This window comes from Ptychodera flava, chromosome 22, assembly GCF_041260155.1.
Source record: "Ptychodera flava strain L36383 chromosome 22, AS_Pfla_20210202, whole genome shotgun sequence".
NCBI classification, from domain to species: Eukaryota; Metazoa; Hemichordata; class Enteropneusta; family Ptychoderidae; genus Ptychodera; species Ptychodera flava.
Window position 1 is genome coordinate 14,056,695 of NC_091949.1, and position 22,099 is coordinate 14,078,793.

Sequence of the window (22,099 nt, forward strand, 5' to 3'; positions counted from 1 at the left end):
TTTGTATTGTAAATTCAGTATTCAAAGGTGTAGCATTATGGACTAACCTTTGACCTCATTTTCTTGATAGTGAGATTGCACATACATCACAGATACTTGGCTTGTGTCATTGCTAGCACACTGTGAACACCGTCCTGTGAGGTGTTTGTCAAAAGTTTACTTCAAGTGACCCTCTTTTTTTTAAGTGATATTATTGTTGAAGAGAAAAAAGTGGCTTGTATGTCATTGTTAATACCTTCAAAATTGGTATCAGTTTCTTGAAGGAATACACTGTGACACGATGCATCAAAACAGTGTATGCTTATCTTATGTTCATGGTAACAAATGATTGGAAAGAACTTTGAATGTGTAATGAGATTGAAAAAGTGCCCTTTAAGCATTTCTAAACTATTTGTAAACAGAAGAAGACGGTGGCGTTTTGATAGTTTTAAATCAGAGGAGCAAATATTGTAACTGGTGACACCAGACAGGAATAATATAAATAAACTTAAATGTGCCTGCTTGCCTCTCAACTCAAACACAGGTGGTTAACTTTTGACTTTTAAGGTTCCGATTATTTTTGCGAAAGTCATACATTTATTATCTTTTGAAAATCAACCATTGTCACATATAGGTGGGTCTAGATGCACTGAGAATGATTATGTAAAGTTGTAAACTTTAAATATCAATAAGATAGGACACTTACTGTGCTCTTCCAAAACAATGGTCATGAGAATGATGAAAAATTCCCATCAAGAGTCTGATGATGAGTCAGATTTTAAACACCTAAATTAGCAAGTACCCTGTGCATATTGTTATGTTACAATTATGTGTATGTGTGTGTGTGTGTGTGTGTGTGTGTGTGTATATATATATATATATATATATATATATATATATATATTATGTATGTATGTATGTATGTATGTATATACTTTCCAAAGGTAAGATACATCTTTCAGAATAGAATACTATAACTGAATGACTGAATATACTACTCCACAACAACTTGGAGGTTGAGGTGAATGACCCTTCCCTTTCCGTGGATATGGCTGTTCAGGATCCGGACTTTAAACACTGGATAAACGGATGAAGACGGTCAACACTGGATAAATGGATGAAGATGAGGAAATGTTACTTCAGTTTTGGTATTCTCAGCAAGTTGATGTAGGTTAGGATGAGAAAGCCGATGGACATGCAAGCCAAAGCCACCTGGTTGGACCATATACCCCAGTCTGTGTAGTCAACGTCCTGCCGGTCAAGGTACGTTGTACCAGCCTCACTGAAATGAACATGAAAGAAATAAATAACAAGACCAATAAGAAATCAAATGTTAAATGTTGATAGAGACTTCATTGATGTTCATCATCTGTTTTCGATTTGAGCAGAAGATCTGTTGCAAAAAAATTCCAGCTTGTAGTTGCAACACCCTGTACTATCATTAACTCAATTTTTTGTGGAAATATTTGTGCAGCACTGAGTGAGGGCAGATAAAGCTCCAACTTGTGGAGGATGTTGATTTACCCGTTCACCACAGTCTCCAGTGATAACAATTGGTTTGGGCAAAACTATGGTGGTGATAGGTAATAGTCACCGAACCAGACATGGCATTGCAGGCCATTAAGTTACAATACAGGTTGCCGCCTGAGGGCGCTATATCCTGTTCGCCTCTCATTTTCAAATCTGGCTCTGTGGCTCTGTCATGTTGAAGAAACCCATTATATTTTAAACTTTTAAAAGACTCAACAATGAATGATTTTGAAAATGTTCCTCTCTATCAGATATTTTTTGACAAGAAATGAAAATGAAGTCAAAATTGAATTGGCCAAATATGGATTGACAACAGGTTTAAATCACATTTAATTTATACAATACTAAGAGAAAAAGGTTCCAAAATACAATTTGCCAAAAATGGGCTGAAGGCCTTCAAATTTATAAAGTACTCTATTTAAACTCTACAAACTGAACAGTTTGTGAATAATCTTCAAATATTCAATTTTTTTTTTTGGCATTGTTTCTGACACAATCTTTTACACTGCAAATGATGAACAGTCACTCATATTTCACTGAAACACAATCTTCAAACAAACCATTATGGACATGGACAACATTTTCACTGATGGATGTTAAACAATTGACAAGTCATTAGGGTTAAAACTAGACTCTCTCACAGTCCCTTGCTGGCTGCGCAAGGTAGCCCTCTCCTGCCCTGATTTTGAGCTGGCGTTTCTAGCGAGGTTGGGTTTTGCTACAGGTTTGGCTTGGGGCTGGCCCAGCCAGGCCCCTACAGGGACATCACTGTAGATTATAGAAGAGACACTGTACAGTAAAACCTTGGGTTGAGAGTCTGATTCACAGCTAGGGACCAAAGGCAGATATACTTTTGACGAAGTCGTATCAGAACGTTTTCTTCTTTTAACCTTCAGTCATGTGCAATACTACACAATTGACAAGAGAAGTGGGTGAGAAATTTGAATTGAATGCATTAAACACGAGCGCTATTAAAAAGCCGTGTTAATATTTCCTGAAATTTATTATGTAGAGGAGAAGTCACATTTGCCGTGGAACAGATCACAATAGCAGAGGGACACAGTCTGTCAGTCTTTGATGTATGCTTTTGATAGATTTTTACACAACTCTGTTGAGTCAGATCAACTGAATCTGCTCCCATGACACACCATGGACAATTCCTATCTGAATTGTACGTCACTGAACTGCACACTTCAATGCACTGCAAAATTCCATGGACACAGACAGTGTTACAAGGAGGAGACGACAAAGACATAATATTTGATGTTGATAGTGTGGGTGGAGACAAGACATAAAAGGCGACAAAAGCATATCATCTTTAACTCCCATCAAGACTATGAGAGCCCTGAACAATTACTGTGTACCTATAGTGATTTATTTTACACTGCAAGAAGTGTGAGAATACCCATTGAAGCTAACAATGAAATTGATTATTCAATTTGTCATGTCTTTGATACAAGTGGTAACTGACTTATGGAGAACTACGTATACAATTTCAAGGATTCAAGTTTTATATAAAGCCTTGGTGTCTAATTGATGAACAACTTACAACATCGCTGGCTTGCTTGCTTTTCCTTTAATACTCAAAGGTACCAAGTATAGATAAATGAGAAAATCAATGAGTTGCTAAACCGTCCAATTATTGCTAAACTGTCAAAGTTATTGAATGAACTGATATTAACGTGTTTGCAGATTACTGGCTACTTGCTACAATTAATCATCTTTTTACCAGGCTCCATAGACAAACCAAAGAAACAAACACCACTTGGCAGAAAGAGGATTAACCTATCATTTATTTAAATTTGGCGATGAGCTGGTCATACCTATTCTGCCACATGTAAACTTAGAGAGTATTTACTTCCTGACCACAGCAGGGAGACCTTGATGGCTGGTATTGGACGGCATTTACGTCCAGATCAAAGTAGAGAGACCTTGATGGCTGATAAAAGCCAGACTGCCATAGGAGTTACCGTCAGTGACACCCGCTGTGGACTCGATTACTTTCTCTGGTTACGTTGCCATCCATTACTGAGGAAAGAGCTTGAACTTCAACAACCACACGTATTCCAAATCCAATTTTACCATGTACTTGTTCTGGAGAGTGATATTGTAGTACTGTCACGATACTTCCCTATTATAAGTTCACTTGTTCTCCATGGAAAAAAAGGTGGCTAAGGAATACTGGCGTGCTTTCTTGTTTTTCAGCCAGATTGCAAACATCGATGAAGCCAATGACCACTGGTGAACTGCGTGAATTGGAACATTCATGGAGCTTGTTATCCCGGGCTTGTTATCTACGGTAAAAACACTTGGCCAGGAATACTGGTATATGCAGCTGAGACTTGTTTAACCTGTTCACCCCCAATTCCCTGTAAACAGGCCCATACTTGCCATTGATAACAATGAGTTTGGGCCATCCCATGGTGGTGAAAGGGTTATTTCCTTTGTGTTGGACATACTGATGGCTACACATTGACTTTTTGTCCCAATGGAAGACTGCAGTGAGGATATTTACTTGAAGTAAAGTATCTCCTAGAAAGAGTGTTTGCAGAGAGTGTTCATTTGGCAAGGAAATGCAGTGGTAATAATAACTTGCCTCTCTGCTTTACTTCGCCACTTGTCCTTATGTAAGTCCATTTCGGTATCAAATTACAACCAACATTTTATTTTCTTTCAGTGGTCTCAGCCCCATACATTGCATCTAAAACTTACTCGATTTTTTGGTGATGATAGAAAACAAGATCTTTTCAAACCACACTTCAATCACTGCATCCTTGTGTACAACCATATCTGTGATGTTTTTTGTCTTGTAAAGAGGCGGTCTCCCTGACAACACTATGATGAATCAAGGGCATGAGATGCAAAACGTGATCACCAGACTTTAATGGAGCTCGGAAAAAATCTTACAGTTGCACTCGCTGATATAAGCTTTAAGTGTATGCTGCACCGAGCGGAGAGTATCTGCAGTACTTCAAATATAGTTCGTAACAAAGTATCAAAACCAACAACGAATAGAGAGCATTTGATTTGATTTTCATGGTCTTCTAAGCATGAAGCATGAAACTCAAGTATAAGCTCTGAACCAGAGAGGTAAGTGTTGACAAACAACATAGGTGAGTGACCTCTAGCTTCAGATATTTTTCATTGAGAATTTACATCTCAAAACTTTTAATAACTGACCTTGCTTCCGTTGGTGAGTGTATGTACGCGTTGCATAATGCGTTCATGGGTGTATGTAATTATTTACAAAGTCTACACAGAATTATAATACCTGATAAGAACTATTTACAACAGTTTTTGATAAAAAAATTTTTACATACCAGACAGCAATGGGCGCCATTGTAGCATTTCCACCAGGCACTGTTGGGGCCGCAACGTAATCACAGAACTCGAGATCTTTCAACTCAACTGCACTGAGAGTCTGTAAAGAAATGAGCATATATGAAAAATGGACATGATGTTCAACTCAAATATTCATTCGTCTTCAAACTCTTGATGAAAAATTATTATGTCCTCTGATGGTTTTTGCATCGACAATGTCAATTCACATTAGCAGCAAAAACCAAGCATGGATTTATAACCATACAGCAACAAGTGATGTTACAGTACAAACAGTTCATGTTACACTGTTGGGAATATTATGGAAGCCATGGTCAGTCCGTGCAAGCACAGAAAAAACATGCCACATGCCAATAGTTTACAAAACTCTAAATACCTTTTGTTACATGATAGGGTGCTGACACATGAAAGAACCATATGCACTCATAGTCTACAGCAAAGTTTGATATTCAGGTAGAATGCGCCTCAGGGACAGATATTCAGACTTTTATAATATTCTTTTGGCTTACTGCTTGTGGGGGTTCATTTTGAAGTTTATTGAGCAATTAAATTTTATTGAGCTAAGTTTATCGAGCTAAGTTTTGTGAAAATCAGGAATTATATGTTTTCTTATGGAGATAACAAAGAGATGGTGGCCATTTTGAATTTTAAATATTGTAAAATATTGGGTAGTTTGTTTCTCTAGTGCCAAAATATGCAGTGCCCCCTCCCCCCCCCCCCCCCCCACTAATTTTAATTTTTATCATTAATTTGGAAAGGCAATGGTTGAAATTTTGCTTGAGAAAAGTTTGAGCAAAAGGTTATTCTTTCGTTTTTCAGGTATGGAGCACCTTAAAAAATGTCAGCAGAGTCCAGTTGTCTTTGCATGACATGCAACATTTTTTTAAATGCCAAAACAAAATTATGCCTATTTTGTCCCTCCATCTTTAGAAATGTGCAGGTGACTACATTTCTACTTATGACATATGCAATTACCAACAGAAAAATATTTTAACATTCCTAGTTAGTAACCAATAAAAAGTCGGTCTTTTCATACATTTCATTCAAGTTTTCATTGAAATAATGCCACTGTAAAACAGGCACATATAGACCTTTAAAATTTCTAATATTCATTTTGTTCATCTCTTCTGTAATCATATTTAGATTTTTCACAAATCCGCCTCAATTTTCTCGACCAAAAACAGCAACATTGACCTTCTTTAGAGCATAATTTCACAGTAAATTCTGGTATTAAGGAACCTCAACCAATTTATGTTCTCTCCATATTGGGAATGATATTTTTGGACGAGGTAACAGTGACAGCCTTAAACTAAGACAGTGATACTATAGAGTACTTACATCTAAACTGTATTTGAAAATACTGAGGTATGACAACCACCTCAACCAGACAACGATTGTATTGAGATTGACAAGGAATCCACTGAAGACCTAAAATGAAAAGGATAGGAAAAAGTTACAGGACAAAGAGATTGCTTGAAATTCAAAAAGACGTCACTGTTTTCTAATCGTCAGGCTGTACACATACCCCAACATATGTTTCTAAATAGGACACCCACATGAACCCTCTCATTGTTTTAGAAGTGTACCTCTTGATATCTGTGAAAACCCAGTGTCTATCTGGATACCTAACTGAGTGTATGTAGCAGTACCCATAGCACCCGTAGAAGCCCGTTGGTTGTATGGGACCGTACCTACAATGCCCATATTAGCCTTCTGATGACATGAAAGTACCCATAACACCCATATCATCCCACTGACTACTTGCTTCAGTACCAATAGTACCTATATTAGCCTTCTGGTTACATGAAAGTTCCCCATAATACCCATATCATCCCACTGACTTCTTGATTCAGTGCAAATACTACCAATATTAGCCTGCTGGTTATATGAAAGTTCTGTAACACCCATATCAGCCCAGTGACCTGATTTAGTACCAATAGTACCAATATTAGCTCTCTGGTTATGTGAAAGTACCCATAACACCCATATTAGCCCAGTGACAATTTATTGCCAATAGTATCCACATTAGTCACTCAATATTTGCATATACATGTATATGTCAAAGACGTCAATTTCAGTCTGTCGGGGTATTGAGAATCTAGCTCCAAACTTGCTTCAAAAAGCTGAAAGTAATTTGATGGACAGATGTAAACTTACCATCATGAAAACATAGCACAGGGATATATATAAGTTGGCCAGGGCAGCGACTGATACCAAGGAACTTAAACAGAAGGCCAGCGATGATGCACAGATCGCTGTGAGTATCAAGTTCAGTAGATAGATGAAGAAATAGTCAGCTCTAACCTGAAAGCCTGCAAAAAATAACAGAACAACTATTGTATGTCCTATAAAATCATTCCTAAGAGAATGAACCCTTCCATCCGTGTTCCTTGTATTTAAGTCCATCTATCCTTTTGAAAACAATGTACAGAAGTCTGGTAAGGAGTTGATTAACCTGTTAACCCCCAATTCTCTGTAGTCAGGTCCATAATCTTCAGGATAACAATGGTTCTGGGCCAAACCATGGTGGTGAAAAGGTTAGAAACAGCTAACATACATGTATACTAAATGGACATTATATTACCAAGCCCTGCCTGTCGCATTTTGATTGGTCGAGCTGAACCACGTGTCTGACCACAAATACACAGTAATGGTCTGTTTATATGCCCGTGAATATGAATAATAAGATTAACAACTCAAAGTATCGAAACTTTATAGCTCAAACGTAAATCATAATAAATCTCAAAATAAAATGGAGCACTTGTGGGCCAAGTTGAGATACTTTTTTCTGAAAATATTTCCAGATTTGCCAATATTTTACAGCGCGCGTGACAGTGTGTCGCGTATTGCTCAGTTCTGGGGCCCTGTTGTCGTTCGCTCCGAAAATTTTCGCAAATTTTGACGGTTTTCTCCGGTTCGTTGATGATATAATGGAAATAACAGACTCCGCACTGACCATTAACGTTTATTTATGGGCGCGGGCTCGAGGAAAGCCAAATTAACGGGCTCGGCAAGCCTCGCCCATTAATTTTTGGCTTTCCTCTCGCCCTTGCCCATAAATAAACGTTAATGGTCAGCGCGTCGCCCGTTATTTCTATAATAGCTGTCATTTCATTATTTTTGCCTTACATAACAAATATGTTTGTTTATTCTACTCCCTAATATATTTTGAAATACTGGGTATTCGCTTCGACAAAACAATGCACTGGTGTACAATATGCAATCCTATTGTTCAGAAATGAGTTCAAGTTTGGACTAAAATTCAGGTGTCATGAATAAACAAAAGACACGACACACATACAAGCAGTGGTAAAAAGATGAACATTAGGCATACAGACATTACTTTCAAAGTACTGTAGTACTACAAAGTGTATTTGACAGACTGAACAAAAGTCATGGGACACTTTATACAACAAATGGAACTTTAAAAAATTTAATATGTGGAAGTCTTCATGACGGTTGTTTAACATCATTGCAAGACACATTCTTGATGTTAAATGCCACTGATAGATTATGTTCTGATATTATTGATATCAATCAAGAATGAGATTCATTTACATTCTGTTGTAGAGGTCACAACTCAGTTTGAAAATACTTTGATAAGTGACCAATCGTACTGAAAAGGTAAGTCATGTGATCATCACATGATCCTTAACTCACCAATCATGAAATATGTCACTGCTGCAAAGATGGTGGTCGGTATGATCCTCATCGGAATGAGGTCACAGAAAACCTTGGCCAGGAAATAAGCAGATGTTCTGTAGTACCCGCTGACTGATTCATGTCTGAGGAAAAATATTAAAACTATCACAGTTGTGTAATATCTGATGTTTAGTAATTAGTAAACAATGTATCTTTCCATTCTCTTCATCTGTGGTACTTCATGTGAAATTCTTGTCACTTCGTTTGGTTTAGAAGAATTTGAAAGTATTGAGTATTCAGATGAAACTGTGGTATGAGTATTTCAAATGTCTTCAGAATATCTTTTTTGTGAATTTTTTGCTTTCAATTACGACTGAAGGCAAAACAGTCAGCTTTTTGTAGATGAGACAATGTTGTGTCTTTTAACCAGCTTGCAAAACAAATTTGTGCACTGAAATGAGTAATTGCATCAAAAGATACTGTATTTCTGTCCTTATAAAGTCTTTTGAATACAAAATATTGCTGTCATCTGAGATGCGCATACATGAAATTACCAATACAGCTTTCTCTGTGTAGATGTCCCTTAAATATAAATCCATAATATCATGCAGGGAGAAATCTACACCTTTTCAGAAGGAGCTTTCTGATTGGTTCATGTGCACCACATCAGTGACCACCATCCAATCAATGACCTGGACACGTAACTTACATAAAAATAATGCGCTCTTGAATGAAGAGTTCCACAGCGGAGAGATTTCCAAAAACCATATTCATGATGATAAAGAAAAACGCACCAACCCTGTGAGACAAGACATTCATGGAAATATTGGGATGTTATTGACATGGAAAAAAAATTCTGCTCAGAGTCAAGGATAACAAGTCATTGTCAATGACATAGTCCCCACTTGTAATAGGAGTATTAGTCTTGATGGGGCAGGGAAATGAGGTCATTAAGAAGTATCACTGGAGTGTATATGTTCAGATCTATGGACACATAGGTCTATGTCATTGTTCCCAATTTGAAACAAGAGGCATGTATAAGTTATGGTTCTAAATCAGGAAAAAAGATCAGACCTCTAGTTGTATTGGCCAGCCAAGAAAATACATATGTGCATAATAAATGAGGTACAAGATGTGACATCTTAAGGTCTATTATCCTATCAAAATCAAAGCGTAAAGAACTTGTGGTTACTGAGATATGCATATATATGCATATTGAAGGTCAAAGGTCATCAAGGTCACGTGACATTTTGAAAAAAAAAACCATTGTATTGCTAATTAATCCATATATGCCAAAATTCAGACCTCCAGCTCTATTGGCTTGGCCACAATTATATATGGGCATAATTAACGAGGTTAAGCATGTGTTGTCATAAGGTCTTCCATCCTACTCAATATAAAGGACATAGCACTTGTGGTTACTTATTTATTGACATTATCGTGTATTGTAGGTAAAAGGTTATAGAGGTCACATGACATTTTGTCAAAAAATTTCTATCCTATAGTCTATCCCTATATACTAAAAATCGTACATTTACCTCTATTGGCTTGCTCAAAATTAGATATGCACATAATTAATGAGGTACAATATGTGGCGTCATAAGGTGTCCAATCATACCAAACATGAAGGGTGTAGCATTAATGGTTCCTGAGTTATGGACAAATATGTATATTTGAGGTCAAAGGTCACCGAGGTCACATGACATTTTGTCAAAAAAATTGTATTGCTAAGTTATCCCTACATACCAAAAATCATACCTCTAGCTCTATCGGCTCGCTCAAAATTAGATATGTGCATAATTAATGAGGAACAATATGTGGCGTCATAAGCTGTCCCATCATACCAAATATGAAGGGTCTAGCACTTGTGGTTACTGAGTTATGGACAAATATGTATATTTGAGGTCAAAGGTCACCAAGGTCACGTGACATTTTGTCAAAAAAATTGTATTGCTAAGTTATCAATATATACCAAAAATCAGACCTCTAGCTCTATTGGCTCGCTCAAAATTAGATATGTGCATAATTAATGAGGTACAATATGTGGCGTCATAAGGTGTCCCTTCATACCAAATATGAAGAGTGTAGCACTTGTGGTTACTGAGTTATGCACAAATATGTATATTTGAGGTCAAGGGTCATTGAGGTCACGTGACATTTTGTCAAAAAAATTGTATTGCTAAGTTATCCCTACAAACCAAAAATCAGACCTCTGGCTCTATTGGCTCGCTCAAAATTAGATATGCACATAATTAATGAGGAACAATATAAGCTGTCCCATCATACCAAATATGAAGGGTGTAGCATTAGTGATTACCGAGTTATGGACAAATATGTATATTTGAGGTCAAAGGTCACCAAGATCACGTGACATTTTGTAAAAAAAATTGTATTGCTAAGTTATCCATATATACCAAATATCAGACCTCTAGCTCTATTGGCTCGCTCAAAATTAGATATGCACATAATTAATGAGGTACAATATGTGGCGTCATAGGGTGTCCCATCATACCATATATGAAAGTTTTAGCACTTGTGGTTACTGAGTTATGGACAAATATGTATATTCGAGGTCAAAGGTCACCAAGGTCACGTGACATTTGTCAAAGTGTCTGAGATATCTGCGTGAACGGATGGACTCACATGGATGGACTCACGGACTGACATGACCCAATCTATGAGCCCCCTGGACTTTATCTGTGGGGACTAAAAACTGTGTCACTGCATCCTTTTTGCAATATGAATACTATGAGAAACTAATTTTTATTTTTCTTGGCCTTATACATGGGAGTCTATGGACTGCCTTATACATGGGAGTCTATGGACTGCCTTATACATGGGAGTCTATGGACTTCCTTATACATGGGAGTCTATGGACTGCCTTATACATAGGAGTCTATAGACTGCCTTATACATGGGAGTCTATGGACTGCCTTATACATGGGAGTCTATGGACTGCCTTATACATGGGAGTCTATGGACTTCCTTATACATGGGAGTCTATGGACTGCCTTATACATGGGAGTCTATGGACTGCCTTATACATGGGAGTCTATGGACTGCCTTATACATGGGAGTCTATGGACTGCCTTATACATGGGAGTCTATGGAGGTGAAAAGTAAAAAGTCCTCTAACACGGCCAAATTTGATCGCATTGTGAAACAAATCGACGTGCATCTGTATGAGGTAGGGTACTATCCTTGTACCAAGTTTGAATGAAATCGCTCCAGGCGTCTCTGAGATATCTGCGTGAACGGACGGACGCACGCACGGACGGACGGACGGACGGACGGACGGACGGACGGACGCACAGACGGACGGACGCACGGACATGACCAAACCTATAAGTCCCCCCGGACGGTGTCCGTGGGGACTAATAACATTACCAAAGTTCTGCTCAGAGACAAGTTCAAAGTATATCAGGTAAGAAGTACATGGATAGTTATAAAACACAACCACACTCACAATTGAACTTGTGGTATTTATTTACTACACAAACGTTGACATTTTATTTTGGTCAAAAAAAAAGTTCGTTTTTTTAGCTACTATAGACTATAGTCTATAGAAGCTATTGGGATGGGTATCCGTCCGGCGTCCGTCGTCAGTCTGTATGTATGTATGTATGTATGTATGTCCGTTTGTAAGGCGTCCGTCCACTCAAATATCTTGAGAACCGCAGTACTTACTGATTTGATATTTGTTGTGTAGATGAAAAATATGATTTTGAGAAACTGTTTTTTTTATTTTTTTGATATTGTTGAAAATAGGCAAATTAATGCCAAAAAAGGCGTTTTTGGTAAAAAATCTTCTCCTTCATAACCACTGGTCAGACAGCTTTGTTATTTGGTATACATGTCCCTAGGGATAACCCAATTTAGAATTGTTCAAATTGAGATGAAATATGCAAATGTGTATTTTTAAGGAATTTTTTTGTCATTTTTGGTCAAAATTTGACTTACATTGTATGTTATTCTTGTACTGTTTAAACCCTATCAATTCACCCAGAAAAAAATAATTTATATGATTTTAAATAATTGAATTAATTAGGAAATCATCAAAGCCAAAATAATTTTAGTGTAGAATTATCAGAAAGTTCAACTTTTTTTGACAGTTTATAGTGAAATGCTTACCATCTTGGAGGATTAAGGGGAGAACCATTTGATTGGGGGGGGGGGTATGGAGGAAGTGGGTATGGGAGCAATTTTTTTTTTCCTGTCAGACCTGCATCAATTTTTTTTTTTCAAATGGAATGGCGGTGCAAATTTTTTTTTTATTGGTCATCAAGTTTGTAATGCGTTGTATATAAGAGAGTCGTGATTATTTACGGCCTGAAACTCCGAAATTTTTAAGATATTGATGTGTGCAATGGTACAGTCTGGTGCAATCTGAGAGGTGTTTTTGATTTTTTTTAATAAGTGAAACTCTTAGAACACCCCAAGGGGGGGGGGGGCGCGAGAGGGGGGTTCCCCCTCTTGTATTGGAAATTTTGAGAAATTGTGTTTAATGGTGCAATCTGAGAGGAGTTTCAGTTTATTTTGCACTCGATAAAACTGTTTGAAAATGACATTGAACACTGATATTTTTTTACATTTTTTGCATGATCAGTGTTTGAGTCACAACATTCAACAACCAAACAATGACAATACATTTTGTGAAAAACAGTTCTGTTTGCCAGAGACTGAAGACAAATGAATATACAGAAACGGAAAATCTGTCCCCTTCTTTCTGTCCCCTTCTGTCATTTCTCCAGCTGTCAGCTTCTTATGAATAGCCTGAATATGGTATGTTGTCTTTTATGGTCAGAGAAACTAGGCTCACACATTGTATTTCAATATATTTGTTGTTCCTCAATATTTATATTGAGAGAATATATATTAGTTTTAACACTATAGTTTATTGACTCCTGTCTTGTGTTTTAAATTTTCACAATTTACAGAAGTCAAATAGTCCCCTTTAGATAGTGCCTATGCCATTGAGATATTGCAACAGAAATCCTGAAATATGATTTCTTGGGAAGGAAAACATTGAGTGCACTGAGGTGTAGAGTAGACCGATGTAGTGCATGCTTATATCATAAGTGCTGGGAAAAAACATAAGAATTGCTTGTGGTAAAAACATTTGTGCCACCTATGGCGGCGCGCCGGCAAAGAATACATCAGAATAAGGTTTCCAAATTTTGCTCATTTCTGGTGCATTGTGACAATTTTTTTTTTCACTTCTGTCTGTTATGACAATTTTTTTTTCTCAGGCCATGACAGGATCAATTTTTTTTCTTCTATTGCACCTGGTGACAATTTTTTTTTTCTCAAAATCCTCCATATCTACCCCCCCCGAAATCAAATGGTTCTCCCCTAACACAACTTTCCTGAATCCCAACTTTGACATATTCTGAACCGTCATTGTGCCCTGTATGTTATCTAAAAGAAATTGCCCATAAGAGTTTGTCATGATAGGGTGGTCAAATAAATAGAGATAGAGAAAGTTCCAATTTCCATTTATGGTTGACTTGGTAAGGATAAAATAAAATTGCTTTTTGAGGAAAAAAATAGGGTGGTCAATTAAAAGAGTGGTCAAAGTGATAGGGTTTTTATGGTAAAGCTGGGCTGTAAGATTCCTCATGTGCTATTTATAGCAATTATGCAATCTGTGTAAACAGTGCAATGAAAGTGTTATATGATGCTTTTGATGACCTTGAACTTCCCAAGTTTCAAACATTTGTCTCTTCAGTGTGCTTTCTCTGAGTACGTACAGTCTCAACTTGTTCAACAGAACTTACTTTCAATGTTAATTTGAAAGTTAAAATGTGCTTGGTTAATAATAGGATGAAAATACTGATAAAATAACCAGCTTAAGATTCTTTATAACCTGACAGATATGCTGTTTTTTAATCTTGATTTAAGCAAGTCTTGTTTACTTTAATTAGAATGTAATTAACTCTCGTTTATTAGCTACTATAGACTAATATAGTCTATAGAAGCTATTGGGATGGGTACCTGTCCGGCGTGCACTGTCAGTATGTATGTATGTATGTATTATGTATGTCCGTTTGTGAGGCGTCCGTCCACTCAAATATCTTGAGAACTGCAGTACTTACTGATTTGATATTTGTTGTGTGGATAAAATATATCATTTTGAGAAACTTTTTATTAATTTTTTGATATTGTTGAAATATGCAAATTAGCGCCAAAAAAGGAGTTTTTGGTAAAAAATCTTTTTCTTCATACACACTAGTCAGACAGCTTTGTTATTTGGTATACAGGTCCCTAGGGATAACCCAACTTAGATTTGTTAAAATTGTGTTACGAAATTTTTTTTTCATCCTGAAATGAGCTATCAAAGACATCCACCTTCTTCATCAATACAGGTGTCACAAAAAGTTATTCTCTACATAACACAGTTAGAGCTCTGTCAACTGTTGAGTCGCTTGTTTTTTCAAAACGCTGGTCAGACAGCTTTAATATTTGTTTACAGGTCCCTAGGATGACCTTAGTGAGATAATTTCATACAGTCAGGAATAGTTAATTTTGTATTCATGTCTATAGTAGCTTCAGGAACTTTGGCCCTATGTTTGATAAAAAGCACAATGTTTTCGCTGTAAGTTTTCTGATCAAAATTTCGGTGCAAACTTTTATGAATTTCATGATTTGTTTTGCAATATTTTTGACAATTTTGGACCAAATGGCTATTGTATTTCATTGGCTATAGTTTCTGATCAAAATTTTGGAAAAAAACACGAAAAAAATTGTTAAGGTTACGTTTTATAAAGGCAACAACAGTTTTTCAACATTCTTCAAAGACAGAGCTTTTTATGGTTATTCTTTGTTTGCAGTTTCTAAAAGTTTTCATTAAGTTGATCCATTATGTGGAATAATTGACTCCATACAGCACAACGCACCTGTTTTGTATCCCAGCTGTCAATGTGTCATCAACTTGCCAGTAAATTGTCCCTACCACAGCGGCAAATACTAACATGATAACCATCTAAAGTTTGATAAAGAAAAAGAGGAAAAATTGTGTAAAGTGACGTGAGTTGATGACTTGCACACAGCATATGGAAGGAGAAAATACATTAATATACATGGAAACATATTTAACTACTTGAATAAATATTAATATCTCGTCTGAAGGAAGGCGATAATTTCACGTTTCATTATTCACTTGAAGATCACTGTATTTCTGTAGTAACATATAGAATGCTTTGTCCTTGTATAAGTTGCTGCTTCTGTGGTGATATGCTTCAAAAAGTGCATTGACCTTTCTTGGCTGACATGGTATAGAATCGTACGCTCACTTTAGCTGGTAGAAAGGTTAATGCACCTTTTTATTCATCTCTCTAAAGCAATGACAATGCCTACAATGCTTTATAACATTACTGGGACAGGCACTTTGCTCTTAGGGGGGTGTATCAAAAAAGGGCAGTGACCTCTTTGGAATGGTCCCTTCATCTATTCAAAATGACGCTCTAATTAATCTCTAACAAGATGCGGTGGCCTACATCAGACATCGGTGTCCTCATATCTTGATCTGAACTTTTATCTCTCCATTGAAATATTTTATCTCTTGCCTTGTCAACTTCAGTACATGGATTCCATCATGTGCTGATTCAATCATGTGCAACAATTTTCCTGACAGAAACTTGTTCACAATCAAGTGTGTTTTATCATCACAATGTACCCAGGTTTCAGACTGCTTTTCACAATATATTTTTTTCACACATTCATGAGAAACTTTAATTAACAACCTGATAGTAATCTAGCATTACAGTACAATGAAATCTGTTCAGAGCCAAGAAATGGGTTTGGTCTGTGTTGGCACAAAGTTCAAGAAACTATTCAATATTATGCAAATGCATTGTCCATACAATCTGCATTCTGGTGTGAATGGGAAATTTCATGTTTGTACTCTGTACCAATGATAGGGCATCCAAGCACCTTAAATTTAGACCCATAATAATGACCAATGTGTTTTCAATTGGCCAAAATTATTTCCAAACTAAAATCAGACAGCAGAAAGCGGAAAATTCATTGTGCCCATGGAGGTTCTGAGGATCAATATTTGAAATACAAAGTACTTTACACTTTCACCTGGTCTGCCAGATGAATGCAAATTAGTATATAGCCCAAACATGGGACTATGTGCCTGAGGGTAGGTGACCATTTGCCCAATGTAAGGAGGGCAAATGGTCCCCTGCCTCGAGGGTACATAGTCCCATGTTTGGGCTGTAATGTTTTATTATGCCTCTCTTTCATAATTTTCACTCCAAATTTTTGGGTGTACACACAAATGACAATTTTATGCTTTATTTCCATGTTAGACAAAATCTTTTGAAAAATAGAATGATTATCATTATTAAATGGTGCATTGATTACGCTTAAATCATTGTCATGCTGATTATCAATTTTTTTTCTGCATAATTTTGTAAAAACAGTATTTCCTATGTAAAACATGTAATTTTATCATTTTTAAATCCCAAACTTGTCAAGGTGAAAATAGTTCTGGTTCACTTTGAGTCCAATGATGACTATGCGGCCCGCGACATCATTGACAAGTTACCATTGAATCCTATGGAGCACACCACGACGTTCGATATAAGAGGCAAGTAATAAATCACAAACCAACATGTAAGTCTCTCTATAGCATCTCAGTGGAGAGGCTGTGACCTTCTGCCCTTCAAGTGTGGAACAGTTTATTGACCTTTTGATGAACAGCGCCCTCACACAATTCAAATCTAGTCAACTTCCAAACGAATGATCTTACCTGCATCACTGTTATGAAAGGATTGCGCAATAAATTCAACACAGTCCTCTTGGACAGCCACGATAACTGTAAGATAACAGAAATCAGACCATAGATGACTTGGGTTTACAAAGATATTTGATGTCTAAACTCATGTAATACGTATGACGCATTTGAACCCTTAATTCGTTTGACAAAAGGATATCTCTCTGAACGTCTTTTTCTTTTACAACATGCACTGGTACGATGACATCATACACTATTGGACTGTGTCCAGAGCAAAAGTGGACTTAACTGAGTAATCTTTGTAATTTGATTTTCAACTCACTACCCATGAAAATTTAATACAAGCTTCATTGCTTTTATGACCTATTTTAGGCCTGGCATCTGTGCAGCGGAAACAGAGATAATGGCTCAATGTGAGTCCGTTCAGTGTTGTTGACAAGATACAGGACAATACACACCAGACAATACTGTAACTCTCATTTTCAAGACCTGAATTCAACCTGATATTTACAGTTGTAAAAAAACCCTATTTATTTTAGCCCACTGAATCAATATACATGAACAGACTGCCTCTTTTGTTGCTGAAGGTGAAAGACCTAGATATTAAAAGTACTGTATCTTCCATTTATTGCAGAAGAATAAAAAATGTGTGTGTAGTGATGTAAATGGATAGAGGGCCCTGTACACGTGATATTTTTAGTTTTATCATGGTTTGTTCCGTTCAGGCAATGCGTCATCACCTGTCTGTTAGGAATACTCTGGAAAGACATCATTGAATCTCTGGTGTTTGATCTTGATGACATCTAACTGTTCTTTTTGTGATCAGTTTCACTGTGTGTATTGAAAGCCACGATTGGACGATACACAGATGCAAGCAATGGCTAATTTACATTATCTGTCAAGCCCACCTGTTTGCTAAAACTGCTGGTGTAACCCACTTCCTTGATTGTCGGTTGGTCGGTTTCTTTGAAGGTTGTCATGATTGGGTCAAGTTTCTTGGAGAGTTCCTGATTGGTGGAGGAATCGGTGAAACACTTGCCCAACTTGTCTGGCTGTTTGTCACTGTCAAGTTCAGCAAATGCCCCGCCCTTTTCCGCATCATCTACATATGACAAAACACGAATGCAGTTTTAAGTCAGTGTAATGATAGCGAAGCGATTCTCCTTACATATCTTATTCCAAAATCCAAACAATTGACTAAAATCAAAGCAACAAAAATATCTGATATTACACGATTTATGAAACCATAATAACCACTGTAATGAGAAATTGACTTTGTCCTTGTAAACCTAGAAATGTTGCTCATTTGTCTCCAGAAAAGTAAAAGGACCAATCAGAGCTGGCATTCCAAACTGTTGACATATATGTATCAAGTAAGGTGATTGGTTGATCACTTTTCCTTACATTTGCAACACAGCACATCTTGAATGCGCAATTTGGGTAAAAACTCAAAGAATGTCCAAACACATTACACTTTGCAGACAAGGATTGTATAATTAAGGTCAAAATTTTGTTCCATCTGAACTGAGACTGTTTCTGTAGTGTTCATACCTAGTGTGTCTTTCACGGCCAAAACAGCTGAAGAATCCCCATTGATGACGTCAAGGAAGAAATCTGCCGGGTTGTTATGCTCTTCACATACGTATCCTGTCATGAAATGAACAGATACCAACCCCTTCACTGTCAAGGTTTGGGATAGCCTATTGTTTTCTATGGTGTGGGTGAACCTATGCACAAGGTAGCGGGGGTGAAAGCATATAAACTTCCCTGGTAAGAACCTTCACTACTTTGGGAATGAGTTGATTGGGCTAGTTCACCGAGGGGTGAAGGTATTGGTGAAGGGTATTGCTAAAGGGACAAAGTCCTTCTTTTTTAAGTTTTTTTTCATAAATATTGATTGATATGAAAAAAAGTCTGTGTTGTTTGACTTCTTGAACTGTGCAAAACCTCAACTCTGCTTGCTGGCAGACAAGATAAAACATTCAGTGAAACATTTTACAGTTTGTAATGAAAATCAAAAATTAAAGAGTATAACTGTCACCATGCATGGCTGAACATACACTGTTACATAAAGTTAGGACCTTGTGCAAGCTTTTGTAGTGAAATTTGAATCGGCAGTCCCTTTCATACAGATAAGGGTAGCAGCTTTCTTTTAAACTGTGGAAATGTTTATTTGTCATCAGAAATAAATCAAAGATGAATGCAATTATATGCATAATTTCTCACTAGACTCATTTGAATGTCTTAATACATTAACATCTTCCTATTTGTAACAAGATCCTTCAATTAACAGTAACAATAATCTGGAAGAAATGGTACGACTTAGAAAGGATTAATATTTTGGCCTTCTATGTTTCACTAATGCATTTTTGATGTCTACAAGTTGCTATACAGATGAGTGACAGATTGACAGATTACGGGTCAAAGGTTGCATTGTGGTGTGACTGCATTAGTTTGTGACATAAGTAAAACATAGGGCCAAAGTCCCTGAAGCTACTATACACATGGATACAAAATTAAGTATTTCCTGACTGCATGAAATTATCTCACTAACTAATTATCTCATTATCTGTCAGGTTATAAAGAATATTAAGCTGGTTATCTTTTTATCAGTATTTTCATCCTATTAACCAAGCACATTTTAACTTTCAAATAACATTGTAAGTAAGTTCTGTTGAATAAGTTGAGACTGTACGTACTCAGAGAAAGCACACTGAAGAGACAAATGCTTGAAACTTAAGAAGTTCAAGGTCATCAAAAGCATTATAAGGAATCATGTTACACTTTCATTGCACTGTTTACACAGATTGCATAATTGCTATAAATAGCACATGAGGAATCTTACAGCCCAGCTTTACCATAAAAACTCTATCACTTTGACCACTCTTTTAATTGACCACTCTATTTTTTTCCTCAAAAAGTAATCTTATTTATCCTTACCTAGTCAACCATAAATGGAAATTAGAACTTTCTCTATCTCTATTTATTTGACCACCCTATCATGACAAACTATTATGAGCAATTTCTTTTAGATAACATAAATTGAGGTTCAGAATAAATCAAAGTTGGGATTCAGGAAAGTTGCCTTTACATGTTTTAATCCTCAATTCACTATGAACTGTCAAAAAAAGTTGAACTTTCTGATAATTCCACACTAAAATTATTTTGGCTTTGATGATTTCCTAATTAATTCAATTATTTAAAATCATATTAATTATTTTTTTCTGGGTGAATTGATAGGGTTTATACAGTACAAGAATTACATACAATGTAAGTCAAACTTTGACCAAAATGACAAAAAAATTCCTTAAAAATACACATTTGCATATTTCATCACAAATTTAACAAATCTAAGTTAGGTTATCCCTAGGGACCTGTATACCAAATAACAAAGCTGTCTGACCAGCGGTTATTTAGAAGAAGATTTTTTACCCAAAACGCCTTTTTTGGCATTAATTTGCCTATTTTCAACAATATCAAAAAATTAAAAAAATTAGTTTCTCAAAATCATATTTTCATGTACACAACAAATATCAAATCAGTAAGTACTGCGGTTCTCAAGATATTTGAGTGGACGGACGCCTCACAAACGGACATACATACATACATACATACAGACTGACGACGGACGCCGGACGGATACCCATCCCAATAGCTTCTATAGACTATAGTCTATAGTAGCTAATAACCAGATATGAACTGAAAATGCTCACGTGTTTAATTATATGTTGCAGTTATGTGTAAATTTGAACCTTTGCCACATGTTTGCAACTTCATTGAAAGTGTTATGATCAACATAATGAATAATATTCACCACAGATTAATTTTAAATCCAAGTATATATCCCCAATCAGGAAAGTTCATTAAAATATGCAAATAAGGAATTGACTGAAATGTTCTCATTAAATATGCAAATTATGAATTGGCTGAAGTAAAAATGTTAAATGACTTTCAATAATGTCGTATCATAGTATCTTTAATGTACAAAGCAGTTCCTCAACTTTGGTCTAGTCAAGACAGATAAATATCCTTAATTAGGAAAATTCATTAAATTTGCAAATATGGAATCGGCTAAAGTAAAAATGCTTAATGACTTTTAATGCTGTATCATAGTACATGTATCTTAACGTACATAGCAAGTTTTGTTAAATTTGGTCTAGTCAATACAGATAAATATCCCTAATTAGGAAAGTTCATTATATATGCAAATAAGGAATTAACTGAAGTAAACGATGACTTTTAATAGTGTTGTTTTATAGTATCTTTAATATATGTTGCAAGATTCATCAACTTCGGTCGAATCAATTCAGATATATATCTCTAATTGGTGAAGTTCATTAAATATGTAAATAAGGAATTGGCTGAAGTAAAACTGCTTAATGATTTTCAATAATGTTATATCATAGTATCTTTAATGTATATTGCAAGTTTCATCAATTTTGGTCAAGTCCATTCAGATTTATGTATCTAATTAGAAAAGTTTATTAAATATGCAAATAAGTATTTGGCTGAAGTAAAAATGCTTAATGAATTTCAACAATGTTATATTGTAGTATCTTTAATGTACATAGCAACTTTCATCAATTTTGGTCAAGTCAATTCAAATAAATATCCCTAATTCCAAAAGTTCATTAAATATGCAAATTAAGAGTTTGATGAAGTAAGAATGCTTAATGACTTTCAATAATGTTAAATCATAGTATCTTCAATATACATACCAAGTTTTGTCAATTTTGATCAAGTCAAATCAGATATATATCCCTAATTATGAAAGATCATTAAATATGCAAATTATTCATTATCTTTTATGTCACCCCTTAATATCTTTCACAGCTGATATATCTTGGTGTGATCAACATTTGTAGC

The 22,099-nt window shown here is 36.0% G+C and overlaps 1 protein-coding gene across 3 annotated transcripts in view; it reads right to left on the reverse strand.

Annotated features, from left to right (window-relative positions):
• Positions 1–916: 916 nt before the first annotated feature.
• LOC139122741 (broad substrate specificity ATP-binding cassette transporter ABCG2-like) overlaps positions 917–22,099 on the reverse strand; it is a 36,188-nt gene continuing 15,005 nt past the window's right edge. For all 3 annotated transcript variants that reach the window (XM_070688420.1, XM_070688421.1, XM_070688419.1), the window contains 10 exons: positions 18,785–18,880; positions 18,142–18,335; positions 17,249–17,314; positions 15,387–15,472; positions 9,200–9,289; positions 8,509–8,633; positions 7,006–7,160; positions 6,187–6,276; positions 4,830–4,930; positions 917–1,261 (listed from right to left, as the gene is read on the reverse strand). In XM_070688420.1, the coding sequence (XP_070544521.1) occupies positions 1,114–1,261; positions 4,830–4,930; positions 6,187–6,276; positions 7,006–7,160; positions 8,509–8,633; positions 9,200–9,289; positions 15,387–15,472; positions 17,249–17,314; positions 18,142–18,335; positions 18,785–18,880 (1,151 nt within the window). In that variant the 3' untranslated portion in view covers positions 917–1,113. The remainder of the gene's footprint in view (positions 1,262–4,829; positions 4,931–6,186; positions 6,277–7,005; positions 7,161–8,508; positions 8,634–9,199; positions 9,290–15,386; positions 15,473–17,248; positions 17,315–18,141; positions 18,336–18,784; positions 18,881–22,099) is intronic.